General features: G+C 45.1%; 1 protein-coding gene across 1 annotated transcript in view; it reads left to right on the top strand.

The window, feature by feature from the left end:
• EPAS1 (endothelial PAS domain protein 1) overlaps positions 1–26,676 on the top strand; it is a 128,530-nt gene that overhangs the window by 98,238 nt on the left and 3,616 nt on the right. Inside the window, 8 exon segments of the mRNA XM_028724834.2 lie at positions 6,200–6,306; positions 15,727–15,874; positions 17,627–17,835; positions 19,160–19,347; positions 20,987–21,097; positions 22,451–22,944; positions 25,932–26,055; positions 26,493–26,616. Of these exon segments, the coding sequence (XP_028580667.2) occupies positions 6,200–6,306; positions 15,727–15,874; positions 17,627–17,835; positions 19,160–19,347; positions 20,987–21,097; positions 22,451–22,944; positions 25,932–26,055; positions 26,493–26,616 (1,505 nt within the window).

The following is a 26,676-nucleotide window of genomic DNA, read 5'->3' as shown; positions in this document are numbered from 1 at the left end:
TTCCACCAAATACTACATTATTCATCTCGCTGTCTGCTGCTGAATGCAAGCTGAACTTGCACATATCTTACACAACTATCTATGCAGAACAATGTAAAAAAGGTCATTAATTGCACATCACTTGTGAACTTTTTTAAAAAACACAACAGCGATGTGAACAAATACCAATCATATTCGCATGATCGATTTCCATAAGAACATAAAAAGACCCCCTGGTGGATCAGGCCCATCTAGTCCAATATCCTGTTCTCACAGTGGCCAACTGGATACCTGTGGGAAACCCAGAAGTGGGACCTGAGGACAAGAGCGCTCTTCCTCCCTGTGGTTTCCAGCAGCTGCTAATTTCTGGTAATTCCATTCCACAGGTGAACACACAAAGTGCAGCCATTTCCACTTCCTTTTCCATTTCCACTGAAATTTTCAGACATCCCTACATCAGATGCAGCAGAAGATGCTGTCTGCTTGAACTGTAGGTCCAATTTGTTTCTTTATGTGGTATGGGGAAGGTTGGAGAACTGGCTTTGGCCTCATGCGACAAAATGTCTTATGCAGGCCCTGGAACTGAATATGTCAGGTATTGTGTGTGAGAGAGCTTTAAACCAGTGTTTTGGTTGTGGAGAAGGTTTCTTTCATAGGGACATATCAGTGGCTTTATCCTTAGCTAAGCCATATAGCCCAGTACAGTGGAACCTCGGAAGTCGAATGGAATCTGTTCCGGAAGGCTGTTCAACTTCCAAAATGTTCAGAAACCAAGGCACAGCTTCCAGTTGGCTGCAGGAAGCTCCTGCGGCCAATCGGAAGCAGCTTTGGACATTCGGGTTCCAAAGAATGTTCACAAACCTGAACACCGGTTTGCAGTGTTCGGGAGCCAAAACGTTCGACTCGCAAGGCATTCAAGGTACGACTGTATTGCGTAAAGTGTGGCATCCACTATCCTCAGTTGCAGTGATAAATCTTCCCCATCCTCTGCTCCACCAAATCTTTCAACTTCTGCAAGAGGTGGGCTATTAGACTACATTGGGGCGGCAGAAAAATTCCCACTTGTGCCCACTTGACCGTTTGGATCAGTGGAATTGGCACAGCTACAGGTGCCACATAATACCCATTCTGCAATTGTAAAAATCTGATCACTTAGTGTGGCAGCGTCTGCACTTTGGAACTCCCAGCTGATTGAAACCGAGAAGGTGTCATCACTGCATTCTTTTTGACACCTGCTAAAAACATTCTTGAGGAAATAAGCCTACCCAGGCGCTTAGAGGTAATTTTAATCTACTTTTGCATCTTAACTTTTGCATGTCTTAAAGCAGGGTTGTGAATTTTTCTTTGATTTTTCTTGTTTTATCCTTCCATAAAACACTTTGAGGTTTTCTTTACAACCAAGCGGTGGTATAAATTTTATGAAAAACATAAAACAAATAAGTAAATTTGATTCTGTCCACATTTAAAGGAGAACCTACTTAATGCTCACTTTCCGGAACAATACACAAACCGAAGTATAGTCATCCTTTGAAATTCACACATCTTCAAATTTTGCAATGCTGCTCTCCAGATTTGACAGACTTGCTTGTTCCTAGACTAGGCAGCCCATATTTAGGATACAGTTAGCAGAGTTAGGTGATGCCTGCACACATGTGCATTTTAAAGGTATACGGAAAGAGGGGGTAAACCTGATGACGAGCTGCCATTTTTGATGGCAGTCCCGTGTTTACTGCAATGTATAGTTCCATTGAAAAACCAAATATAAACAGAGAGACTTCTGGACAAACTGTCTAACTTGCTGCAATGCTAAGAACATATGGACCTCAATACATAATTTCTGGTCTTATCTATGCCTGACACGTGTGCCACTTGAAAGGGACTTGGGCAAAGGGAGTGACATGATACTGGCTGGCCATTTAGCATCGCATCTGGTGCTTGGTGCCACCTGCAATTGGCTAATGCAATTTCCATGCCGGCAGTCTGCGTGCATTAAGGTTGCTGTTGTTTTTTTGAAAAACCCTGATTCTGAACGTACTACAGGTTTGGAAGCAAGCAGGATAGCTACCCATGAGGCGCCTTCTGCAGACTGTTGCCGGCAGCTCAGAAAGCCAAAAATAAAAAACTCATTTCATGAATACAGGTTTCGGGAGTGGAGGGAAAAGAACCAAATGCATATTTCGCTTTACAAAAATTGGCAGGGTCATGTGTGTTATTAAGGCAGTTCTGCTAAAAGCTTATTGGCATATGGATGGTTTATCCAGTTTTCAAAAGTAGCTGTTTTAAAAACCTTAATCCCTGGATAATATTTCAATCTCGTATAGGTCAGGTTTAGAATTTCCCTGCTTTCCTCATTACCTGCTGTTTTAAGAGAATAAACACTGTTCCCTTGACATTTAGCATCTAAATAGCTGTTTGCAAGGCTGCGTGCCTACCTCTTAGTAGGCCTCAGTGAAAAGGCAACAGAACACCTCTTTCCCTAATGCATGAGACTTTGTAATCCAAGATTACATCTGATCCACCTGAACATGACATTTTCGCAGGACACATGTACCGCAAGAGGTAATTCTGGGGTGTGAACTTTTCGAGGTTGATGTTGCACTGAGGAAGTAAAGCACAGATTGAAAGAAAAGTAATGAATTAAAAACACACTGGTTTGGCATGGCAGGGGCAGTCAGTAGTAAGTGCTTAATGTTGTATTTAAGTTGCAGAGAAAAATGAAGGAAGTTCAGCATTCCGTCTTGACACTTTCCTGCTCAAAATCGGTGCAGTTATTCTAGTATTTAGGATGCAGTTATCCTAGCCACCTACTGCTTGGTTAGTACATCATCAGCAACTACTATTCTACTCATTCTAGAATGGGTTTACCGATAAGTACACCCCTGATGCAGACTGATTTTATAGCTCTAGCCACTTTTTACTTAGAGACGATTGTAGCTAAGTGTTATAGAATTAATTTATTGTTTTATTAAGAGAATTTCATTTATAAAAAGATAGAGTGAGGGGGGGTAAAGAAAGTGAGAATGGAAAAAGAAAAAGAAAATACTGTTACATCACCATTCATTAATGTACAGTATTTTGTTATTATCCTAATTCCGATATAATTGTCCAGATATATTATGTGTAACCAAATATATTATGTGTAAACTCATTCCAAATACCATTGTATTTATCCAAAGAAAAAGTCTGCACCTATAAGATGCTTAATTAAATCGTTTAAATAAATAGAATAAAATCTTTTCGTTCCTGCCAATGTGGGGGTTTTCTCCCGTTGCTTCGGATGAGGGAAGTTTCTCAGGACCCATCAGTCACCTTCCCCTGGTTTAGCCAGCCAGTTGAGGCTGTTCCCCGGAGTGTGGCCACTGTCGCATGCTGACAGTTTCTAGGAGCCACAGGTGAGAGCTGAGTGAGGCCCAGAAGGAACACAACGGGTCCCCCACCAGAGGTAATATCCCTCCCCGAGATTGTGGGACAAGAGCAGTTAATGAAGACAGGGTTTGGAACTTCCTCCTGTCTCCCACTCAACAGGCTTATGCTGAGCTAGATCCATCTAGCTCAATGCTGCCTACACCACCTTTCCTGAACCTGGTACCCTCCAGAAGTTCTGGACTCCAGCTCCCATCAGCCCCAGCCAACATGGCCAAGGGTCAGGGATGATGGGAGTCGAGGTCCTAAATATTTTGAGAACACCTGGCTTGGGAATGTTGGCTTACACACACTCTGCGGTTTCAAACAGGAGACTCTCTCAGCCTTGCATGGAGAGACCAAGGATTGGACCTGGGAACTTCTACATGCAAAGCTTATTCTCCACCATTGAGCTATGGTGCTGCCCTCCTAGTTTAAGCTGGGGAAGGAGATCTGTGTTCTGTTTCGGTCTTCCATCATCACAGATGTTAACCCCCGAGATGTGCTCTCAGATAATGTAATGCATTACAACGCATTTGGGGGCTCTTCTGACAGATGGGAGCCTGATTTCTTTTTCTTTTTGCTGACGCAAGTTCCAGCGTGCTCCGTGTCCTTTAAAAAAACAACAACACCCTGCGTAAATTGTGTGTGGGGTAGAAGAGCCTTCGCAGAAGTCAGGATCCTTGTGAGAATACAGTGTTACCATCATTAGTGATAATGGCAATTACGTGCTTGCAGGCAGACGAGGCTGTGTGCTTGTTCTGAGGTTGTATTTCCTGGCTTTGTAAGGTTAACGTCAACTGGGAGCAAAGTAGTTCAAAAGGTGGGGGCATGGTGTAGCCTTTTCATTCTGCCGTTGTTCTTAAATACGTCCTCCAGTTTCGTTCTACAGATAGCTAGGGTACGGACTCTTGACTTAGATAGGATCAAAACTATACAAAATGTGAAATTGAAACAACAACAAAAACTGTACAAAATATAGCAAGGACATCCTGAAAAGTGGAGGAGGAGCAAAAGGGTTTTTTTTTTTTGAATTTTAATAGTAATGTACATCAATCATTCTGATACAGTATACATGCTACAATAGGGTCTTTTCTCTAATTACCTCTGTACACAACTGAAGTTTTCGAAGCCAAATCCTCACAGTGGCATTTATTTGTAACCTGGTACTTGTTTGTACATTGGTGACGCAAGGAATGGAGTCACTGTGTGAAAATATTTGCCGAATTTATGCTACGAAACATTATTGCATAAGTACAGCAGCTGGGGGAAAGCCATCATTTAACGTATTGCCTAGCATTTGTTTGTTTAATATCCGCTTTAGTAACGGAAATACCAAAAGCAATGAGCTAACCCCTAACTATAAATTCCAATTTAGAGAGTCAAAACTAAAGAAACGATGGAAGTCCAAAGAGGAGCAAGAGTCAAAAGTTAATTGGGTCCCTCTCCGTTCCATTCCAATCTGCTCTATCAACAGAAATCAGAATCATGGGTTGCAGATAGCACAGTAGAGACACAACATTTCCTGGTGCCTTTACCATGGTTAAAAAGTGACAACCGTTCTGTGAACTATGTGTTCCTTCCACCCTTGTTTGCAAATTCCTCTCTTCCTTATCTTTTTCAAGCTCATTCTGCTGTTTCATTATGTTTGCACAAAATGCCAGCATAGCAGGCTTGCCAAAGTTTGCAAACTCTGGTTAAATCTAACCATGGTTTAGAATGATGCAGGTGTCAAATGGTACCAGGGCTAACCTCAGCAGGTTAGCTCTCTAAACAAGGATTCCTGATTCCTCACCTGTGACCGGAGACCAGCCTCTCCTTCACTCTGGATCTTAAGGCCTGATTTGCTAGCAAAGAGCTGCTTGGAATTGGAAATATCATTTGCTGATCAAATACAAAGCTACACACTGTTGTCGTCATTGTGTGGCACTGCTCCGGCGCTTCGGGCATTTTGTGTTCCTGCTGCTAAGCTCAGCCTGTAAATATTGACAAATGATTATTAAACTCTACTGAGAAGCATCTATCTTATACAAAGCGTGTAGTAGAATTTTGGCCATTTTATGCCTGCATGTGTTTGTATTATTCAAAACCTGATATCTGGATCTATGGGGAAGGCATAAAAGTTACGTCTTGTGGTGTATGGTGATGGCCCATTCACACACACACAGGTCAGCACTTGATGCTGCAGTCATCTGGCAATCAGTATGCATGTTTGTTTATTTTAGTGCAATAGTTAACGGGGACTTAACTGAAACTGTGTACTCTAGTAGAGGTAGTTACATTAAAACCTTGGACAAATATGCTTAGACAAATGTAGAAGCACCTGCAAATCCAGCAAAACAGAAAGTGGAGGGGATGTGTGGAGCTGGTATTTAAAAAGATGCTCAGCCCAGGTAGAAATCCCAACTAGATATTTCCACACTTGTGGATTTGCCTCTGATGCAGTGAGAGAAAACTCTACAGCAGAGGATGCTGCTCTGATATGTTCTTAATGTTATGTTTTAGAGCAGCAATTGCCAAAACGACTACTTTTAGAGCTATCTTGTCGCAGCCAAATGCACCACTCAGTAGGAATGTAAGAAGCTATCCTATGCTAAATCAGGGCGTAAAAGGGAGAGAAAGATGAAATCACAAAGGTGCGTGAAAGAAGGTTTATTTGCCCCAGTGAAGCTGAAGTACACTTCTTCAGGGCAATACCAATAAAAAAGGCTCAGATTTTCTTTAATTTGGGAAGGCATGCTACTAAATGAAAAATGTTCGAAACCAAATATCTAATGAACATTGTTTGTTTGTTTGTTTGTTTGTTTGTTTCATGAAGGATCACTGAATTAGTTGGATACCATCCTGAGGAGCTTCTGGGCCGGTCTGCCTATGAATTCTACCATGCACTGGACTCTGAGAATATGACCAAAAGTCATCAGAACTGTGAGTCTCATTCTAAACCTGCATTTTCTCTTAGGAATGTGTGTTATTTAGCACATTGCAAAGCTGTGAGGTTGCATTTATTTGGCAGGAGCATGATTTGTATATTTATTTATTCAGTGGGCAACACAAATAATTGGTGCTAAGGCTCATGAGCCACTTCAGCTCACTTTCATGCAAATACCGGCCTGGTAAGCACCTCGTGATAAATCCAGCCATGGCTTATTGGGACCGTGCAAACATGCTCACTCCCAGAGAGGAGTTTGCAGAAGTTCTGCTCCTCCCTGGTCCTTTTAGCACAGTGTGCCAAAGGTTTGGCTCAGCATGTTGTTCAAAGCTGGGATCATCGTTCAAATCTCTTCCCCTTAAGCATGATCTGTAAACATAGGACAAACCTGGGCTGCAGATCATGGTTAAGGGGCAGAGACTTAGCCACAGTCCCAGGGCTTCTCTCCTCAAGGATGGGCGCTTATGCAACAACGAAAAAGAATGCAAAAGAGGACCGTGGTTTGCATAAAGTCTGCATATGCTAAATTTATATGTGTAGATGCAGAATTGGAAATAATTTTAAATCGTCATTTAAATGGAAGTACGGTGCATCTCGCCATAGTGGAGAAGAGTGAGATGATGAGGTGATCTGTGGGCCTGCTGAGTCTGCTGTCGAAGTTGCTGCTAAATTGATGGAAAATATCAAGCCACCATTTTCCCTCCACAACTCTCCCTCCTTACAGTTCTTTACCTTTAAACCAGACAGCCCTTCAAACAGAGGATTGTCCTCTGTTAAGTAGGACACATGGTCACCCTAGTCTGTGTCATGAACTCTACTCATATTGATGCAGAGCAGATTCCAACATATAGTTAGCAGAGTAAAAACTTAAAAACGTTGCAGAATCCCCCCCCCCCAAAAAAAAGACCAGAGGCAATTATATTTCGTAAAGCAGAGCTTTACTGCTACTGAAGGCAAATGAGCATAACAGTCACAAATCCAATACATTCAGGATTGGCACTGCCCATAAGAAATCCAGTTGCAGCAGACTTAACTTAAACTTGCAATAACTTATAATAAGACTAAAACCTTAACACTAAGGTGTTAGGATACAGAACACTACACCGGACGGAAAGAGAGACAGAGAGTGAAACCCAGGTGCTTCTGGCCTTACTATTATAGTCAGCAAGACCTTGACAGAAAAAGATAACAGAACCAGCTGTACTCAGTTTCTCTGAAGTAATAACCCAAACACCATGAACCTTCTGCTTGTTTCTTTCACACAGACAAGCTTCCAGAACCCGCTTGGATTAATTAGAATAGGAAAGATCTCTACACATCAGATCAATACTTTCTGCACCAAGAAATGCAAACTGACAGTCTCTGCACCATTGCAAAAGATTCCTTAGTTGGTGGCAGCATGTTGTTGCACTGGGAGAAATTTGTGTGGGGAGCCAATCCACAGGGCAAGATGCTACACTTGAACGGCAGTTTTATTACTAAGGATATGTTAATTCATTTGGTCATACCGTCATACCTTGGGTTAAAGACGCTTCGGGTTAAATATTTTCAGGTTGCGTCCCTGGCGACCCGGAAGTACCGGAAAGGGTTACTTCCAGGTTTCGCCGCTCGTGCATGCGCAGATGCTCAAAATTACATCACGCGCATGCGCAGAAGCAGCAAATCACAACGCGCAGACGCGGGTTGCATTCTGCTCATGTTGCAAACAGGGCTCCAGAACAGATCCCGTCCGCAACCAGAGGTACCACTGTATAGGTATTCTCACATGCACACACTCATCCGATAACCGAGGATCTGAGGAAGTAGGTCGTGGTTCACACACAAAAGTATGCTGCAGTTGATCATCCACAAAGGTTTTTTTGTTGTTTGTTTCCTTCATACTTTGGGAACTCAGTTTTGCTGGGTCAGGACATACCTTGTGTGTGCTACCCTAAGCTCTTTAGAGAAAGAATGAGGTGCAATCAATAATAAATGCTACAAGTAGCAGCTGAAAGGTATTTTCCCTTCCTGGGGTTCCTTTAGAATTTGGAGCTCCTTCCCAGCCAAAGAAGCAAGAAAGGGTCAGGAAGGCAGGTGAAGAACTAGAAAAGGGCTGTAGCTCAGTGACATAGTATATGTTTTGATGCAAAAGGATATGAGTTTGGTCCCTGGTGTCCCACCAGCAGAAGCTCTTTCCTGAAGCCAGGAGAGCAGCAGCCACTCAGTGTAGACAATACTGAATTAAATGAACTCATGGGCTCAGTACAAGGCAGCTTCCTGTGCTCCTATGAGTTCAGCTGCGAGTGGCAGACAGCCTGTCAGATCTTGAATCCACCTTTTATTGACAGGTGTGGAGGAAAGTGATGGAGACCCCTGCAAGGGATGGCTATTTGGGCGGACTCAGGGATTTTCATGAGGCCCCATAAAGCACTGGCAGCCCCAGTTCTCAGTCAGGATTGCCAACATTTCATGCGGCCACATTAGAATACTTGGTGTAACACACCAAATCAGCTAGATCCTCTTATTGCCTTCCTGCCGTTACACTTCTATATTCAGAGTAACAAGTAAATTGAGTGTACGCACACATTCACTTACAAATCTCACAAACTGAGACAAAGTTGTAGGAGAGAATTTTACAGCAAGCGCCGGTCTATTTTCACTCCTGTTTGCCCCTTAGTTCCTTTTCTATTGTTTGCCACTGTTACATGCTGCACAATGCCTAAAAATAGATGTAATCGCTTTGTAGCTATGTATTGTCACCCTGCAGAATGGCCTCATGCCAGGGAGCCCATGTTCTGATTCCATGCAGTCATTTTCTTCTGTAACAACTTAACGCTAAAGAACAAGCCGGGTTTGGTAAGCTTAGCAGAGAATAGTCAGGATTTAGCTGTTTTCTACAAAAGATCTAGTATGTTGGCTACCTGGCATCTCTTGGAAAAGGAATTCTAAGTCAGGTCTTTTCACTCATCTCCAGCAAGAAACGAAATGTGTAACTCTCGAAGTGTTCACATGAAGAAGGCCAGACTATTCTGGGTATTCCTGGAACATGAATTCTCTTTATCAAAACTTGTACAGCATTGGGGGAAGGAGTGCAGAGATAGCCTAACTATTTGTGAGCCTTAGCCTGCAGTTCTTTGAGAATTACCATAGATTGTATTTCTGTTGCAGATTTTCCTTCGTGCAAGTAATGTCCAACACCTCTCACCTTAAGAGTTTTGTACTTTAGCCTCAAACAATAGGATATCTTCTCCAGTTCTGCTTCCCAAGTTTCCCAAGTTTTCATTTCCCTAATAGCCTGGTCCTTTTGTTTTTATATGAGCAAAGGAGAAGACCCCATGTTTGCAAGGTTGCTTTCCTTTAAGTCTCAGGAGTGGCACATTGTTCCTGTGAAAAGCCTGGGGAACATTTCTTGTGGGCATTGCCTACCAGTATTCCCAGGAACATGCATAAATCTCTTCAATCTAGAACTTCCTTTCTGGGAAATCTGACATGCAGTTTTTGAGCTGGCCGCTGTTCCTATCACACATGGTCCTGGTAACTGCTGTGGGATCATCTTCTGATGGCGAAGAGGCTTGAATGTGCTCTCGCATATGAATGGAAGCTTCTCACCCTGTAAACACAATATACAGTTCCTACTCCAAAGGGCAATGGATTTAAAGGAATGTCCACTCATGTTCCTCATTACGGTAAAGCAGTGCCATCTAGCTAAGACAGCACAACTCCAAGGAAGGAGCCATTTCTATAAGCGAATTCTGAATAAACTTTTTCGCCTTCAAAGGGCATGTAAATTCTTTGAGCTACTGCTAATTATGATCCAGAATAAATGAATAGGTTGTTTTCCAAATGTGCCTTGCTCTTTTCTTTTCCTTTGCAATTTTGCTATTAGGGTCCAGGTTTTTCTAATAATTTGGCTATGTTTGCAAGGAGTGGGGAAGAGGGAAGAGGGTAGAGACTGAGGTTTGTGGGTGGCAGGTACAGAAGTCTGGAAATAGTTGTCATGGGGACGGGGGAAGGACAATAGGGAAGGTCTCTTGCCTCGTGCAAAACTATGCATCCAATAAAATAATCCAAAGTAGTTTAGATGGATTTGAAGAGGGATTAGACAAGTTCAAGAATGAAAGGTCCATCAGTTGCTATTAACCATTATGGCTATATGGAATCTACAAAGGCCACTAAATGCTAATTGTTGGGAGGGGACAATTGGAATAGAAGACTATTTCCCTTGCCCAGTCCTTGTGGGCTTCTCCAGAGTATGTTCTCCAGGCTGCTATAGGAGCTAGCAGCAAGAGGGACAGAAGCATGCATGCACACACATGTATATATCACCTTGATACCATATGGAGGGAAGTGGAGTTATTTGTACAAGGGCACATCCTTGTACAAGCAGATCTTTTTTTCTATTGTTGAGTTGTTTATGTAGCACATGTTTGCCATTATGTACAATTCGCCAAGTTCAATGGGATTCAGTCCCAGGTAAACGTCTGAAGGTCTGCAACCTTTGAACCTTTTCTATGTAGTACTTTTAAAAATTGTTTTCTCTCCACCAACCTTACAAAGTTGCTCTTGAACTACTTTACAGGTGGGAAATCAATGCAGAGAGAGAGAGAGAGATTTGTTTGAGGCCAACCTTGTATGTCCAGGGACAAGCTGGTAACCAGCATAGAAACGCTAAAAACAATGGAAATTCAATCCTAAAATGCAAGCCGTTCATATTATTATTGCTATATCCCATAGAAAGACTATATTTCTCCATCAATGGGGAAATAATAAAATGATTGTTCACAGGGATGAGGGGCGGGGGAGTGTACAAATTAATGAAAATATCTACATTGCCCATAAACTACACAACCCTCTGCCAAGTTAGAGCTTGCTTCAAGTTTGCAGTTCTGTATTATTGTCTTGCGATTGGGTAATGGCATTGTTCTGAAATAAGCTACAGCATTGTTTGCATTCTTGGCTTCAAATATAAAAAAATTCTATACACTCCAAGAGACTTAATTGGTAGTTATCAGAGGCGATAATAGGGTTTAATTTGGCAGATTTGGCATAGCTCACTCCCTGCAACCTATGGAGCAGGGAAGAGAGAGAGAGGGAAAGGAAACAAAGTCTTTGTCTTATTGCATAATGTGCCTTGACGATGCGCTGTAGAACTATAGCAAGAGATTAATTATATTCCATCATTAATATTTTAGAATGATTTGGATCTGTTCCTGTTCCCACTGAATCTTGCCATTCATCTCAATGGAGAGGCAGTTGAAATTCTTTAGGAAACTGTTTAACCAAAAACTTCTTTGTGGTCTTTAAACTGTTCAAAATAGCAGTATCTTTTATTTATTTTGTGCATTTAACAAAACATATATGCTGCTTTGTTCCTAAAAATAATAATAACATTGAAGCAATTTAAATAAAGCATTTAAAAACTTTAAAATATTCAAAGCATGGTGGAGATCAACAGTAGCTAAAAAGCCTGGATGGACTTGCCTAAACAAAACTGCTTTAAACAGGCACTGAAAAGGACACAGTGAAGTTGCGTGCCTGATGTCAATAAGCAGGGAGTTCCAAAGTTCAGGTCCTGCAACAATAAAAGATTGCTTTTTCTATAAGTGAAGGGGAAAGGAAGGGAATCCATTGACAAATAAAGCCTCCAAATAATAATTAAATGTGGGGACTTACTTTCAGGCATGTGGAAGTCTCTGTTCCTTTTCCTTGCTACTCAGCTTTCTTGGCCAGAGAGGACAGGTGAAGAGGCAAGGAGGAAGAGTTGGGGCAAGACGCTCCAGGGATTGGCAATGGGCCCCTACTAGCGTGTGACCCAGTAGTGTGTTTTCCCAGTAGTGATGTATGGAAGTGAGAGCTGGACCATAAAGAAGGCTGATCGCCGAAGAATGGATGCTTTTGAATTATGGTGTTGGAGGAGACTCTGGAGAGTCCCATGGACTGCAAGAAGATCAAACCTCTCCATTCTGAAGGAAATCAGCCCTGAGTTCTCACTGGAAGGACAGATCCTGAAGCTGAGGCTCCAATACTTTGGCCACCTCATGAGAAGAGAAGACTCCCTGGAAAAGACCCTGATGTTGGGAAAGATGGAGGGCACAAGGAGAAGGGGATGACAGAGGACGAGATGGTTGGACAGTGTTCTTGAAGCTTCCAGCATGAGTTGACCAAACTGCAGGAGGCAGTGGAAGACAGGAGTGTCTGGCGTGCTCTGGTCCATGGGCTCACAAAGAGTCGGACATGACTAAACGACTAAACAACAACATTCTGCCTTGGTGAGATCACAACTGTGTCCAGTTCTGGGCACCACAATTTAAGAAGGATATGGACAAGCTGAAAGGTGTGCAGAGGAAGGTGACCAAAGATATCAAGGGTCTGGAAACCAAGCCTTTTGAGGAACAGTTGAGGGAGTTGGGTGTGTTTAGCCTGGAAAAGAGGAGATTGAGAGGAGATACGATAGCCATCTTCAAATATCTCAAGGGCTGCCACATGGAAGATGGAGCAAGCTTGTTTTCTCCTGCTCTGGAGGGTAGAACTCAAACCAATGGCTTCAAGTTACAAGAAAGGAGCTTCTGACTAAACATCAGGAAGAACTTTTTGACAGTAAGAGCCATTTGACAGTGGAACGGTCTCCCTCGGGAGGCTGTGGGCTCTCCTGGCTTGGAGTTTTTAAGCAGAGGTTGGGTGGCCATTTGTCATGGATGCTTTCGCTGAGATTCCTGCATTGTGGGGGGTTGGAATAGATGAGCCGGCGGGAGGGCTTGGGCGTTCCTTCTAAATCTACAGTTTTGTGAAAGCTTCCTAGGGTTGTTACTGGGTGTGTATGTTGCATGAAAACGTTAACATCCTATATGAAAATGTTCTCCCCCCACCCCCGTGGTATAATGTATACCACAGTACAAATGTAAGTACAGGCAGAGGGCCTTCTCGGTAGTAGCACCCGCCCTGTGGAACGCCCTCCCACCAGATGTCAAAGAAATAAACAACTATCTGACTTTTAGAAGACATCTGAAGGCAGCCCTGTTTAGAGAAGCTTTTAGTATTTGATTTTTTTAATCTTTTGCTGGAAGCCGCCCAGAGTGGCTGGGGAAACCCAGCTAGATGGGTGGGGTATAAATATATTATTATTATTATTATTATTATTATTATTATTATTATTAGTTGCTTAGAGATCTTTTAGGTAACAAGCGACTGATAAGTCTAAGAATAATACAGCTGATTCAAATAGCTGCTGGAAACACACACACACACACACACACACACAGTGTGACGTTAAATGAAGAGCACAAACTACTCTTTGTTGTAACAGAACATAATGTGATTTTATTTTTATTTTTTAATGATGAAAGCTTTTTTGATAATGTAACAGGCAACTCTCATTAGGACTCTTCGTTGCAAGTTGATTATTAGGAGGCCCGTATATAATAATGTTTCGCAGACACTGCAGAACATAATTTTCTAAAACAATCTTCAGACAAAACCTTTTGATATTCCTCACACACGCATGCCACACAAGTAATCTGGTAATCAAAAGGTAGTATTCTAAAGTAAATTAAGGGCAGGGTGATTTTTAATCCAAAACCTTTTCTGACAAGGAAGAGGGAGGTGAAGTAAAATGCATCATAGAAGCACTTTCTAGATGACTCATACTGTATACCAAAAATGGTTGTTTCTGCGTCATAAGCAGCCCATTTGGTTCTGTCACTCTCTCCCAGGGCTTGTCCACACCGGAGAAAAATGTGGAGCTTTCCCCCCTTTAAATGCAGGGTTTTAAAAATGCTTTCTGTTTTGCACATTCGGAGGATCAAAAAACCCAGCATTTGAAGGGGAGAAGGTCTGGAGAACACTGGGATGGTGAGAATGTCATGTGGATGTCTCTGTGTTAATGGGGAGACAGGCCACATTTTGCTCTGATGTGGAGTAGCCCTCTACCAGAATCCTAACCTACCATTTCCTACGATGGTACCAGAAGCCCAAGATTCCATGTTCAAGATTCTTACAATAGGGCTGCCGTACGTCCGAAATTTCCCAGACATATCCGGCATTCGCCCGTCGGAAACAGCGCTTGGGTGGAATTTCCGAAAATTGGTTAAAATGTGCAAGAAAATCTGGGGGTGTGGCAATCCATGTTGGAAATGTTGATTTCTTTTGGCGAGTCTCCTAAAAAAATAGCTCAAAAACTGTGTCCGCATTTTCACTTTTTGAAATACGGCAACCCTGCTTTACAAGGCAGTCTAAATACAAGCTGGGGCTGGGTGTTTCAAGTCAAACAACCCCTTTGCAGCCCAAATGATGCTTCGTAGAGACACTGGGAGCTGGGAGGGAGTCATTGCAATTTAGATAGCACAGACATTTAATCTTCCTACAAAGCATCAAGGGCTTTTTTTCCCACAGACCCGGCTTTTTCAACCCTAACAGCTCCCAAGGCGGTTTACAGCGAACAGCAATTAAAGCAATGTATAGTTAAGGCAATTAGAATGATATAAATCAGTTGCAGTGGCAGATGGCAGCCCGTGGTGGGTGGGTGGAGATGGTGTCTTTTTTCCTAACCCCCACCAGCCCTCCAGACGTTCTGGCTGTGCGTTGTCCCCTTTGAATATCCTTAATGCAGCAGTTAAGGCAAGCAAAGCGTGCGTCTTGGACGTCACCTCCAGTGGCTTCGCAGCACTTTGAAAGCATTGGTGTGAGCAGCCACACAGGAAAGGGGAATAGGAGCAGCCAAAGTTAGCAGCTCCTACGGTCTAAACCGGGGGTGGGAATCCATTTTCAATCCAGGGGCCATATTCTGTTCTGGGAAAGGGTCACATGCTGACTGGGGCCAGAACCAGAGGCCAAAGTGGATGGAGCAAGGAGTGTGGATTTTCCCCCGGAAAGAGTTCACGACTTCCAAGTTACAAGAAAAGAGATTCTGACTTAAAACATCAGGAGAAACTTTCTGACAGTAAGAGCTATAGGCCACAGAAACACCATCCTCATTCTGAGAATCAACCCCTCACTGGTTCAGCAGGCATGTTCTAAGTAGCGCTTGTCAGCCATATGGGCGAAAAACTTGCTTTTAATTTAAAAACAAAACAAAAAAACACCCAAAGAAATCACAGGTTATCAGGAATCCCACACCTGCACACAATATTCCTGGGTGTATTTTTGTGGCACGCTCACAAAATCACAGGATGCAGAAAGCCCTACTTAGATTTGAAAAAGTGTATGAAATGGTATTGGGACACCTATCTTGGGCTGTTGCAGCAAAAGCAAAACACGAGATACTCTCTAAGACCTATTGGAGCATGTATTTTTGTAGTTCTAAGTGAGAGGGCTGGGAGTTTGTTTGTTTTTTTCCTGTGAAAGGGGCTATTTATAAAGTCATGTTAATGCATGCTGCACCTGGCAATATTTTGACTTGGTCACTCCTATTTGTTTCCTCCCTTCTCTCCCCCCCCCCAAAGTGTGTGCAAAAGGTCAAGTGGTCACTGGGCAGTACCGCATGCTTGCCAAGCATGGTGGGTACGTGTGGCTAGAGACCCAAGGAACAGTCATCTACAATACACGCAACCTGCAACCTCAGTGCATCATCTGTGTCAACTATGTTCTCAGGTAAGTCCGCCGGAATCCTAAAACAGGGCTGAGGAACCACAGGCCCTCCAGATGTGCTGGTTACAACTCCCCTCGTCCCCAGCTCTTGGTCTAGCTGGGGCTCATGGGAGTTGGGATCCAGCAACACCTGGAAGGTCCCCATCCTTGTTCTAAGAATATTATTATTATTAGGGATGTGGGTGGCGCTGTTTTCTAAACCACTGAGCCTCTTGGGTTTGCCCAAGACCAGCGGTTCAAATCCCTGCAATGGGGTGAGCTCCCGTTGCTTTGTCCCAGCTCCTGCCAACCTAGCAGTTCGAAAGCATGCCAGTGTAGGTAGATGGATAGGTCCTGCTGCTGTGGAAAGGTAAACCGCATTTCCGTGTGCTCTGGTTTCTGTCACGGTGTCCCGTTGCACCAGAAGTGCAACATGATCTGGAAAGCTGTCTGTGGACAAATGCCAGCTCCCTCGGCCTGAAAGCGAGATGAGCGCCGCAACCCCATAGTCGCTTTTGACTGGACTTAACTGTCCAAGGGTCCTTGACCTTTTTACCATGGGAGTTGGCATCCAGCAACACCTGGAAGTTCCCCATCCTTGTTCTAAGATTAGTAAAGGTAAAGGGACCCCTGACCATTAGGTCCAGTCATGACCAACTCTGGGGTTGCGGCACTCATCTCGCTTTACTGGCCAAGGGAGCTGGCGTACAGCTTCTGTGTCATGTGGCCAGCATGACTAAACTGCTACTGGCGAACCAGAGCAGCGCACGGCAACGCCGTTTACCTTCCCGCTGGAGCGGTACCTATTTATCTACTTGCACTTTGACGTGCTTTCAAACTGCTAGGTTGGCAGGAGCAGGGACCGAGCAACGGGAGCTCACCCTGTCATGGGGATTCGAACCGCCGACCTTCTGATCGGCAAGCCCTAGGCTCAGTGGTTTAACCCACAGCACCATCCGCGTCCCCGTTCTAAGATGATTATTATTATTATTATTATTTTATTTGTATACCACCCTTTATTTGTAGATCTCAGGGCAGTTCACAACATAAAATTACAATATCAAAAACCCAAAACGCAAAGTGAAAATAGGAAGAAAAACAAACCAATAACCCCCTGCCTCCCACAAACACATTTAAAAGGCCATAGACGATTAATCAACCAAAGGGCTGATTGAAGAGGAATGCTTTTGCCTGGCGCCTAAAGGTGTATAATGAAGGTGGCAGGCCTTCCTAGGGAGAGCATTCTACAAATAGGGACCCACTGCAGATAAAGCCCTGTCTTGTGTTGCCACCCTCCCGACCTCCCATGGAGGAGGCACACGAAGAAGGTTCTCAGAAGAAGATAGCAGGGTCCAGGTTGGTTCATAAGGAGAGAGGCGGTCCTTGAGGTATTGCAGTCCTGAGCTGTTTAACATAGGTCAGACCTCACACAGGATGTTCAGCTGCTAGTTCCTGACCTCAGACCCAACTTTGCTTGCCCAAGAAAAAGGAGGCCCCTCTCAACTCACAATGTGCATGATGGTCCTGTTGGTATCATCCCTGTGGGAATCTGGTTGTTCCTTTCGCCCCTAAAACTGTCCATTTCCACCGATAGGTAGGCACACAGCCAACTACGTGGCAGTCAGAACAAAGTGTGTTGTCAGAGGTTAAGCATCTAAATCCAGGTGCCTGCTTGGTAAAATTGAATTTTCGCTTTAATTAAGTGAACTCTTTGCTTGTGGACATTCTTCATCGGAGTACAAACTATTCTAAACCACCTGATTTTGTTCTTGTTAGTGAAATAGAGAACAATGATATCGTGTTCTCCATGGATCAGACAGAATCGCTCTTTAAGCCGCACATGATGGCAATGAATCCTATGTTTGATAACGGAGTCCCCGTGGCAGAAAAGAGTGGTTTCTTGTTCACCAAGCTGAAAGAAGAACCTGAAGAACTTGCACAGCTGGCTCCAACACCTGGCGATGCTATTATTTCTCTTGACTTTGGTTAGTAATGTTCTGGGGAGGTAAACCACCTTTTCTTCTGTTTTGCACAATAATTAACCAGTAGGTTATTGGTAGATTGATACATCTCTCATAAATCGTTACAGTAAGCAAATATTTTAGATGCTCAGGTCAGCTCTATATGGTACTTATTTAACTAATACAAGGAAGCACACTTGGCTGTAGTTTTGTAGCCTAAGAAAATGGATTTAGATTGTGGTCAATATTAGCATTCCCCAACTTGGTACCCTGCAAATGTTGTTGGAATCCAACAAACAAGCTGTTGGGAGCCTTGGACTTTGTGTTTTCATTTTCTATCAAACTGCAGTTCCATGTTGCAAACGAGCGTGAGGAACTGTGGTTTGTTCTAACCGGAGTTAATGAAAATAAATTAAAATCAAACCATGAGGAATCTGGCCTTGGCATCTTTGCCATTCGGTTTCTTCAAAGGCAAACCTACAAACAACCAAGCAGACTCCAGATTGGAGGCTATGTTATGAGCCAAAGTCATTTGTGGATATGACTGCATGAATATACTATTGTGTGGGCACAGGTGTCCCTAGTTAACTACATGTGATCTTTCAAATTAAGCACCCACTTCCTTTTCTGCCATGCACAAAGAATCACCTCTGCAGCAAACAGACCCTTTGAATTTCCGAAGAGCTGAAATTCACAAACCAATGATGTGTGTAATTCATTTAGATCAGGCATGTCCAACAGGTAGATCGTGACCTACCGGTAGATCGCAGGGTGTTCCTGGTAGATCCTGGTCGATCTCTAGCCCCTCAGTGATTTTCTCCCCCTCCAAAAAATACAACAACCACACACACACAAAACTTTGCCTTCCTAAATAAAAGCTCAACAATTTTAGCTTCCCAAAAAAGCTCTTTGGTCTATCCAACAACAATGGGTAGATCACTGTCAGTTTTTTTATACTGGGAGTAGATTGCAGTGTATTGGGAGTTGGATGTCCCTGATTTAGATAAAACACTGTGTGAAGATCAGATATAGGAAATAACCCACATCAGCGGGTATGGGGAGGGGAGTAATGTGAGCAGCCACCATCAATGAAGAATTATAGACACCAGTATGAGAAAGTCCTTTGTTTGCATAGCGTTGACCTCAGAAAAACACTAATGACGATCGGATCAGGCTTAACACCTATTTATACTAAACCAAGACTTAGCTGTACTGTCCTTTGTGATGTGAGGAGGACCATCACGTCGGATGATTTCAGGCTCGTGCAGCTTGTTCTTTCCCCTAAAACGATGTCTTGGGGACTGTAGGCTGCGCAGATGAGTTGACCTTGCGTATCTTTAAATTTCAGGGACGCAAAAGTTTGAGGAAATCTCTTCCTACAACAAAGCTGTGATGACCCCAAACAAGCAGTGGCCTCCGGAAGCGAAGGCTCCAGCTCCACAGGCCGAGAAGCTGAGTGTGCCGTCCTTTACACTGCCCCAGGTTGCACCTGGCAGCAGCACTCCCAGCGCCAGCAGCAACAGCAGCTGTTCCACTGTAAGGAAGCCCTTTGCACTGAGCGATGACCTTGTTGTTTTCACGCGCAGGGCTGCGGCCATGTTGTGCCTCAGGGGCATGTGTGGTTCTTTCATGAACACCAACAGCGGCTACAATACCAGTTTTGTTGTTTCCTTGTTTTTAAAAAAGGGGAGATTATTTCCAGAAGAGTAGCTGCATTATTCTCCTGTAGCCAAAACCAACAGCAAATGATGATGACAGTAGAGATTTACTTGGCAGGATCCGACCGGTCCAGCATCCTGTTTCACAATGGCAAACCCAAAAGCATGATCCTGTGCTGGGCCCGCGGGTAACCCAAGTAACACGGTCCAGGTCCGGTCCCGAATCCAAGGATTCCACAAGGAGTCAATCCGGCAGGGCCAAGGCAGGACACAAGGCAGAAAAACAGGCAAGATCAGGCACAGGATCTCAGGCAGGTTCTGGCAAACAGCAATGTTGCTCCCACAACCTGGGGCGGGATCCGACAGCCTTTTATCTTTGTCGGGGTAACAGCCGGTCCTGATCCCCCAGTACTCACCTCCCTGTCTCGCCCGAAGGCGAGTACTCCTCCTGCGAGTACTCAGGTCTCTCCTTCTCTCAGACCTCAGTCTCTGCAGCTCGGGAGACGTCGGTGGGTTACTAGACCCAGAGGCCGCCTCAGCCTCTCCTGACCCAACTGGTAGTGGAGCATCTGTAAGTGATGGCCCAGCTGAAGGCAATGAGGTCATCCCCGCATCTGGAGCCAGGGCAGGCTCAGGCGCCTGACTCGGCTCAGCTGGTGCTTGTTGCAGGGGAACCTGTGCAGACTGGGGCTCTTCAGAATCAGGCCCTAGACTTGGTTCTGATGCCACCTGAGGCAAAGGATCCGGTGCGGACTGAGACTATTCTGGTTCCGAGTCCGAGCCCGAGTCCCAGGCCATCACAGATCCGAGTGCGAGAGCACTCTCCCCTCCTGTGGCTTCCAGCAACTGGTATTCAGAAATATACTGCCTCTTAACCATGGAGACAGAGCATAACCGTCCTGGCTAGTAGTCAATGATCTCCTCCTCCTTCATATATTTCCCCAATTCACTTTGAAAGCCATCGAGGTTGGTGGCCATTGCATTGGTGGAGAGGGCTCTTATGCTCAGGTCTTGCTCGTGGGCTTCCCATGGGCATCTGGTTGGCCACTGAGAACAGGAGGCTGGACTAGACAGGCCATTGGACTCTTCGTAGGTTCTTAACATCTCCATCAGGAAAGTGATGCTGTGCACTGAGTACCACCAAGGAGAAGGTCCAGAAGGGGAGAGAGGTGCACACAGCTTCAAACTCCTTTCAGGTGCCTTGGATCAAAGGGCTTTGTATGTGTATGCGCGAGGGCTTTGCCCATATTTCACACACTGAAATCCCCCAATCCCTTTCCAAATGAATATAGGGGAACCCATGCACCCCTAGTGCAAGCAGGCAGGTGCTGCTTTTTTGACAAGCAGGCCTTGTAAAAAATATCTACTTCCCCACCTGCCTACATGGCAGTCGTTTGTGGCCAACGAGAAATCAAAGATTTGCTTTTGGTAAAGCTTCCCTGGATGAAATTCTTATGATGAGGCAAGTGGTTATTTGCAGACCTCTGATAGTCTGCTCTGCCTTTCTTACTCTGCAGCCAAGCAGCCCCGGAGACTATTACACTTCCTTAGACGAAGACCTGAAGATCGAGATGATTGAGAAACTTTTTGCCTTGGACACGGATGCCAAGAATCAGTGCAACTCACAGGTAAGAGAAGCCAGCAGGAAAATATAGCATCATCATCAGTGTGTAGCGCACACATCTCTTTGGCAGCTAATGCTTACTCCTTTGGGCCACCAGCACTGCAAGAGAACAGAGTGCAGGGGCTGTGTATTGATAGAGAAAGCAAGATGTGAAGGAAACCAGCACCATTTTGAACAGGGGGGGAAAGCTCAGAATCCTTAATTAAGGCTATCTTTTTATTTTTTGTTACATCACATTTGGGCAGGCATAGGCAAACTCCGGCCCTCCAGATGTTTGGGACTACAATTCCCATCATCCCTAGCTAAAAGGACCAGTGGTCAGGGATGATGGGAGTTGTAGTCCCAAACATCTGGAGGGCCTGAGTTTGCGTATGCCTGCATTTGAGGAAAGACTGTAGCTCAGAAGCAGAGCAGCCTCAATCCCCACCATCTCCAGGCAGGACTAGATGAGACTCCTGCCTGAAATCCTGGACAACTGCTTCCTATCAGTTTGTAGACATTACTGAGCTAGAAAACCAATGGTCTGACTCTGGCAGCTTCTTACTTTCTTGCTCATCAGCGGGAGTAGCCTTCTCCAGCCTGGTTCCTTCCTGATGTTTTGGACTACAACTCCCAGCATGCCTGACCATGCTGGCTGAGGCTGATGGGAGTTGGATTCAGCCAACATCTGGAAAGCGTCAAGTTGAGGAATAATAATAATAATAATAACAATTTATTATTTATACCCCGCCCATCTGGCTGTGTTTCCCCAGCCACTCTGGGCGGCTTCCAACAAAACACTAAAATACAATAACCTATTAAACATTAAAAGCTTCCCTAAACAGGGCTGCCTTTAGATGTCTTCTAAAAGTTTGGTAGTTATTTTTCTCTTTGACATCTGGTGGGAGGGCCTTCCACAGGGCGGGTGCCACTACCGAGAAGGCCCTCTGCCTGGTTCCCCGTAACTTGGCTTCTCGCAGCGAGGGAACCACCAGAAGGCCCTCGCCGCTGGACCTCAGTGTCCGGGCTGAACAATGGAGGTGGAGACACTCCTTTAGGTATACTGGACCGAGGCCATTTAGGGCTTTAAAGGTCAGCGCCAACACTTTGAATTGTGCTCGGAAACGTATTGGGAGCCAGTGTAGGACCGGTGTTATATGGTCTTGGCGGCCGCTCCCAGTCACCAGTCTAGCTGCCGCATTCTGGATTAGTTGTGGTTTCCGGGTCACCTTCAAAGGTAGCCCCACATAGAGGAAGGCAGCACAACAGTGTTAAAGATTGTTCTAGGAATGAGGAGGAGAAACGTTTCTTCCAGGATAATTTTTCTTTCGTATTGTTGCAATCACGGTGTCTTCCCTGGTCCCTTCTCTCTGTGCAGACTGATTTCAACGAACTGGACCTTGAAACTTTGGCTCCTTACATTCCGATGGACGGAGAAGATTTCCAACTCAGCCCGATCTGTCAAGAGGAGCGACCCCTCTCGGAAAGCGCCCAGCTCACTCAGCAGAGCTTAAGCAACATGAGCAACCTCTTCCAGCCCCTTGTTCCTCCCTCGCAAGACCAGTTCTTCCCGGAGAAATACTGCCAGCCGATGTCTAACAAAAACGTCAACACGGGCCAGGGGACTCTGCCACCACCACCCTTCTTGAACGGCGGAAGCCAGCCATCCTCTTTGCTGCCCTACTATGCCCAAGCCAGCACTCCTCTGTCTTCAATGGGTGGGAGACCCAACACACAGTGGCCCCCTGACCCACCCTTACAATACGCCCCTACGAAACAGAGAGCGGCGGTCAATAAGTGTTCGGGATCCATAGCTAGCTCTCCATCGGGGCCACCGCTGCACCTGCCTGATATGAACTTATATAAGAAAAGGTAACTCGGAGGAAAGAGTGTGTGGATTTAGGTAGCTGGTTTGAGCTCATTCATTCATTATGTTGAGAAGGTGGAGAACTGGGCCCTTTGTTGCCAGAAACCAGCTCCCCGTAGAAAATCCCACGGGAGTGTGTGAATTACCGTATTTTTGCTCTATAGGACGCACCCGACCATAGACGCACCTGGTTTTAGAGAGGGAGAACAAGAAAAAAAATCTCCCCCTCTCTGCTCAGCGCCCCTTCAGCAAAGCGGCAGGAGAAACGGAGCCCCTTCTATTTCTCCTCCCGCTTCGCTGAAGGGGCGCTGCGCAGCTCTCCCTCTCTGCTGAAAGCAGGAGAGTCTTGCTCTCCCAGCTTCAGCAAAAGAAACCTGAAGCCTGGAGAGTGAAAGGGGTTGGTGTGCACTGACCCCTCTCGCTCTCCAGGCTTCAGTGAAAGCAACACGAAGCCTCCAGAGCACGGAGGGAGCGCTCCCTCTGTGCTTCGGAGGCTTTGCATTGCTATCGCTGAAGCCAAGGAGCCTGCATTCGCTCCATGGGATGCACACACATTTCCCCTTAATTTTTAGAGGGGAAAAAGTATGTCCTATAGAGCGAAAAATACGGTATATCAAAACCTTAAAACTTGGAGGGGGGTGGAACAGCCTTGGGAAACCTCCCCCTACCAGCCAGTAGCCAAAAACAAGCCACTAGGACATCTGTCCAGCCATTTCTGAAAGCCCTGACCAACCTTCGCTTGGTTCCATTTGGACTTGGAACTTTTGAAAGTGTGTCCCTAATGGGTTTCCCTAAACAGAGCCTTAAATCGTTAATGACTTTTAATAGACGAGCACGTTCAGAATAAGGTGAAACAGTGACTAGGCTTTCCGTTTTTGGCCCAGACGCCAAGTGGTGGAAACGAAAAGGAGGAACACCGATAGCAATATACTTTTAAGTAGAGACCTTAAGGGGAAGTTAATTGTCCCAGGAAGAAGAAAAAAAGAAACAAAATGTTGCCAGCAGATCTGCTTTTCAAAGGGTCGGGAAGAGGTCAGCATGTCTTCTTGGAGAGGTTCTCATAATTTAAAAACCATGTGATTATAGTATGGCTGATTTAAATAAATAAAAATAATAATAATAATAATAAACCTTAGGCATGGGCTAAGATGGGTGGGGAACTGGTGGTTCCCCAAATGCTGCAGGATTGCAGCTCCCATCAGCCTTAGGCAGCATAAAAAAGGTAAAGGGACCCCTGACCATTAGGTCCAGTCGTGGCCGACTCTGGGTTTACGGCGCTCATCTCGCTTTACTGGCTGGGTCATGTGGCCAGCATGACTAAGCCGCTTCTGGCGAACCAGAGCAGCGCACGGAAACGCTGTTTACCTTCCCGCCGGAGCAGTACCTATTTATCTACTTGCACTTTGACGTGCTTTCGAACTGCTAGGTTGGCAGGAGCAGGGACCGAGCAATGGGAGCTCACCCCGTCGCAGGGATTTGAACCTCCGACCTTCTGATTGGCAAGTCCTAGGTTCTGTGGTTTAACCCATAGCGCCACCCGCGTCCATAGCCAGTGGCAGCATAGCCATGGCAGCATAGCCAGTGGTTAATGGGAGTTTTAGTCCCCTCACAGGTCTGCAGGGCCGCAGGTCCCGCCTTGGCCTAAGGGTCTGTGTGCAAGTACACACTTGCATTGGCCACTTAAAAAAAAGAAGATTTCAGCCAGCTAGGGATCTTTCACATGTTAATTGCAGCAGTTTAGCTGCTGACGTAATCCAGTACAGCTGCAGCAACATTTGATAGGACAGAATCACGTGGGTGGGACCAGTTACGTAAAGCCATTCCGCCCAGTAGCTGTTCATCTAGGAAGGGAGGGAAATGATCCTATTGGAGGGCTCCACACTCCGGATTCATTACATTTGCTTCCCAGCTTTCTATCGTGGAAGAGCCAGTGTGGTGCAATGGTTAGCGTGTCGGACTAGGCCCTGGGAGAGCAGGGTTTGAATCCCTGCTCAGCCATGAAGCTCACTGGGTGACCTTGGGCCAGTCACCATCTCTTAGCCTAGCCTACCTCTCAGGGTTGTTGTGAAGATGAAATAGGGAGGAGGAGGACCGTGTACACCACCTTGAGAGCAAGATAAAGGTGATATATAAATGGCATAAATAAATAAACTCGAGGTGGGGGAAGTTTACATGGTTCCCAGGTGGCCTCTCATCCAATCGCTGACTGGGCTGGACGTGTTTAGCTTCAGCAAAGCGGCCTTGTCTCTTCAAACCATAACCAGCCCATTGACCTCATCTACGACATTCCAGCCTTCCAAATGTTGTCATAGTGGTGTGGGATGATGCCATTCTCACACTGCCACATGCCACCTTAGCCTGACGTGACAGGCCGTAAGGAAAAACAGACTGCTTCTGTTGACCTCGTGCCTTTGCTACCAGCAAGGCATTGTGAATTGTCTACCACAGCACAAAGGGCAAGCAGTGCTTTGGCAACAGATACTGTCTGCGGAAAACAGCTGTGATACACAAAAACGATTAAATAAGTCTCCACGGTCAATCCGCATCCTTCATTCATGCCTAAAGCATTCTTCCTGATGGGGAGTGCAGGTTGCTATTGAAGCAGAAAGAATACTGCAGCTTGAATAAACTATGCGGGTTGGTATTGGACTCGTCGGTTGTGTATGCTACAGCTGTTCTCTACAGTCACTGAGTTGTCTCCCAGGGACAGGCATTTGTGGTCCTCCAGAGGTTGTTGGGTGGCTCCAGAGTCAGCAGGGAGAGTGGCCAGTGATGTTGGCAGTCCACCAGCAGCTGGAGAACCACCATCCACATCCTTGCTCAAGGAGGACATCCCAAGTCTTTTCCCAGGAATCCAACAGCAACCTAAGTTAGGAACAAGAGGCCTCTGCAGGTCAGCAAGTCTCACTGTTCTGGTTTGAAGCTTGGCTTGAGGAAAGATGCTTCTCCAGTGTTTTGTTTTTCAAATGCAACCATGGCTTTGTCTCGATAGGTCGCTGGAGTGCCTTGGGCAGCGGGGCATGGATATAAACCCTGCGCGGATTGCTCTTGCCAACAGTTTGAAGCTGAAGAGGCAGCTGGACTATGAAGAGCAAGCCTTTCAACACCTGAGTGGGGTAATCTGTCCTTTGCAAAGACTGCCTTTTTTGAGAAAGGGCCATAGCTCAGTGGAAGAGCATTTGCTTAGCATGTGGAAGGTCCTGGGTTCAGTCCCCAACATTTCCAAGAATCCGGATTGCTCCCTGGAGATACTTAATCAGTGTGAGCTAGTTGCTTGTCACCCAAAGGGTCTCCAAGCGACTTACATTTGTGTGTATGTGTGTGTTTCATATAACACATTAGTATTCCACACAACATACTGGGAAAAATCAACAACAACAAAAATAGCTCCCCAACAGTGATATAAAACACTGGCAGCATGCTAACAACTTGGAGTAAGACAATTTCCTAAGTTCCCTTCTATGGCCTCAAAACAAAAATGAGTTTGTTTTTTTAAACAATATTCTTTTCTTGTCAGGCTTATACCTTCTCTTTCCCCTCCCCCCATCTATAGATACAAGGAGAAACATCTGGCATTAACCCAACACACTTAATGTGGAAAAGGATGAAAATCCTCAGAGGTGAAAATTGTGCATTACTTACAGAGAAGAAGTCACTCAGCACAAGTGTCCTTAATGGTAAGACCCTTTTTTTAAAGAAATGAAAGGTAATTCAGTATAACCAAATGGAGTCACATG

Source organism: Podarcis muralis, chromosome 3 (assembly GCF_964188315.1).
Source record: "Podarcis muralis chromosome 3, rPodMur119.hap1.1, whole genome shotgun sequence".
In the NCBI taxonomy this organism is placed as follows: domain Eukaryota; kingdom Metazoa; phylum Chordata; class Lepidosauria; order Squamata; family Lacertidae; genus Podarcis; species Podarcis muralis.
The sequence above is the reverse complement of the archived record's forward strand: the minus strand, read 5'-3'. Positions and strand labels throughout refer to the sequence as shown.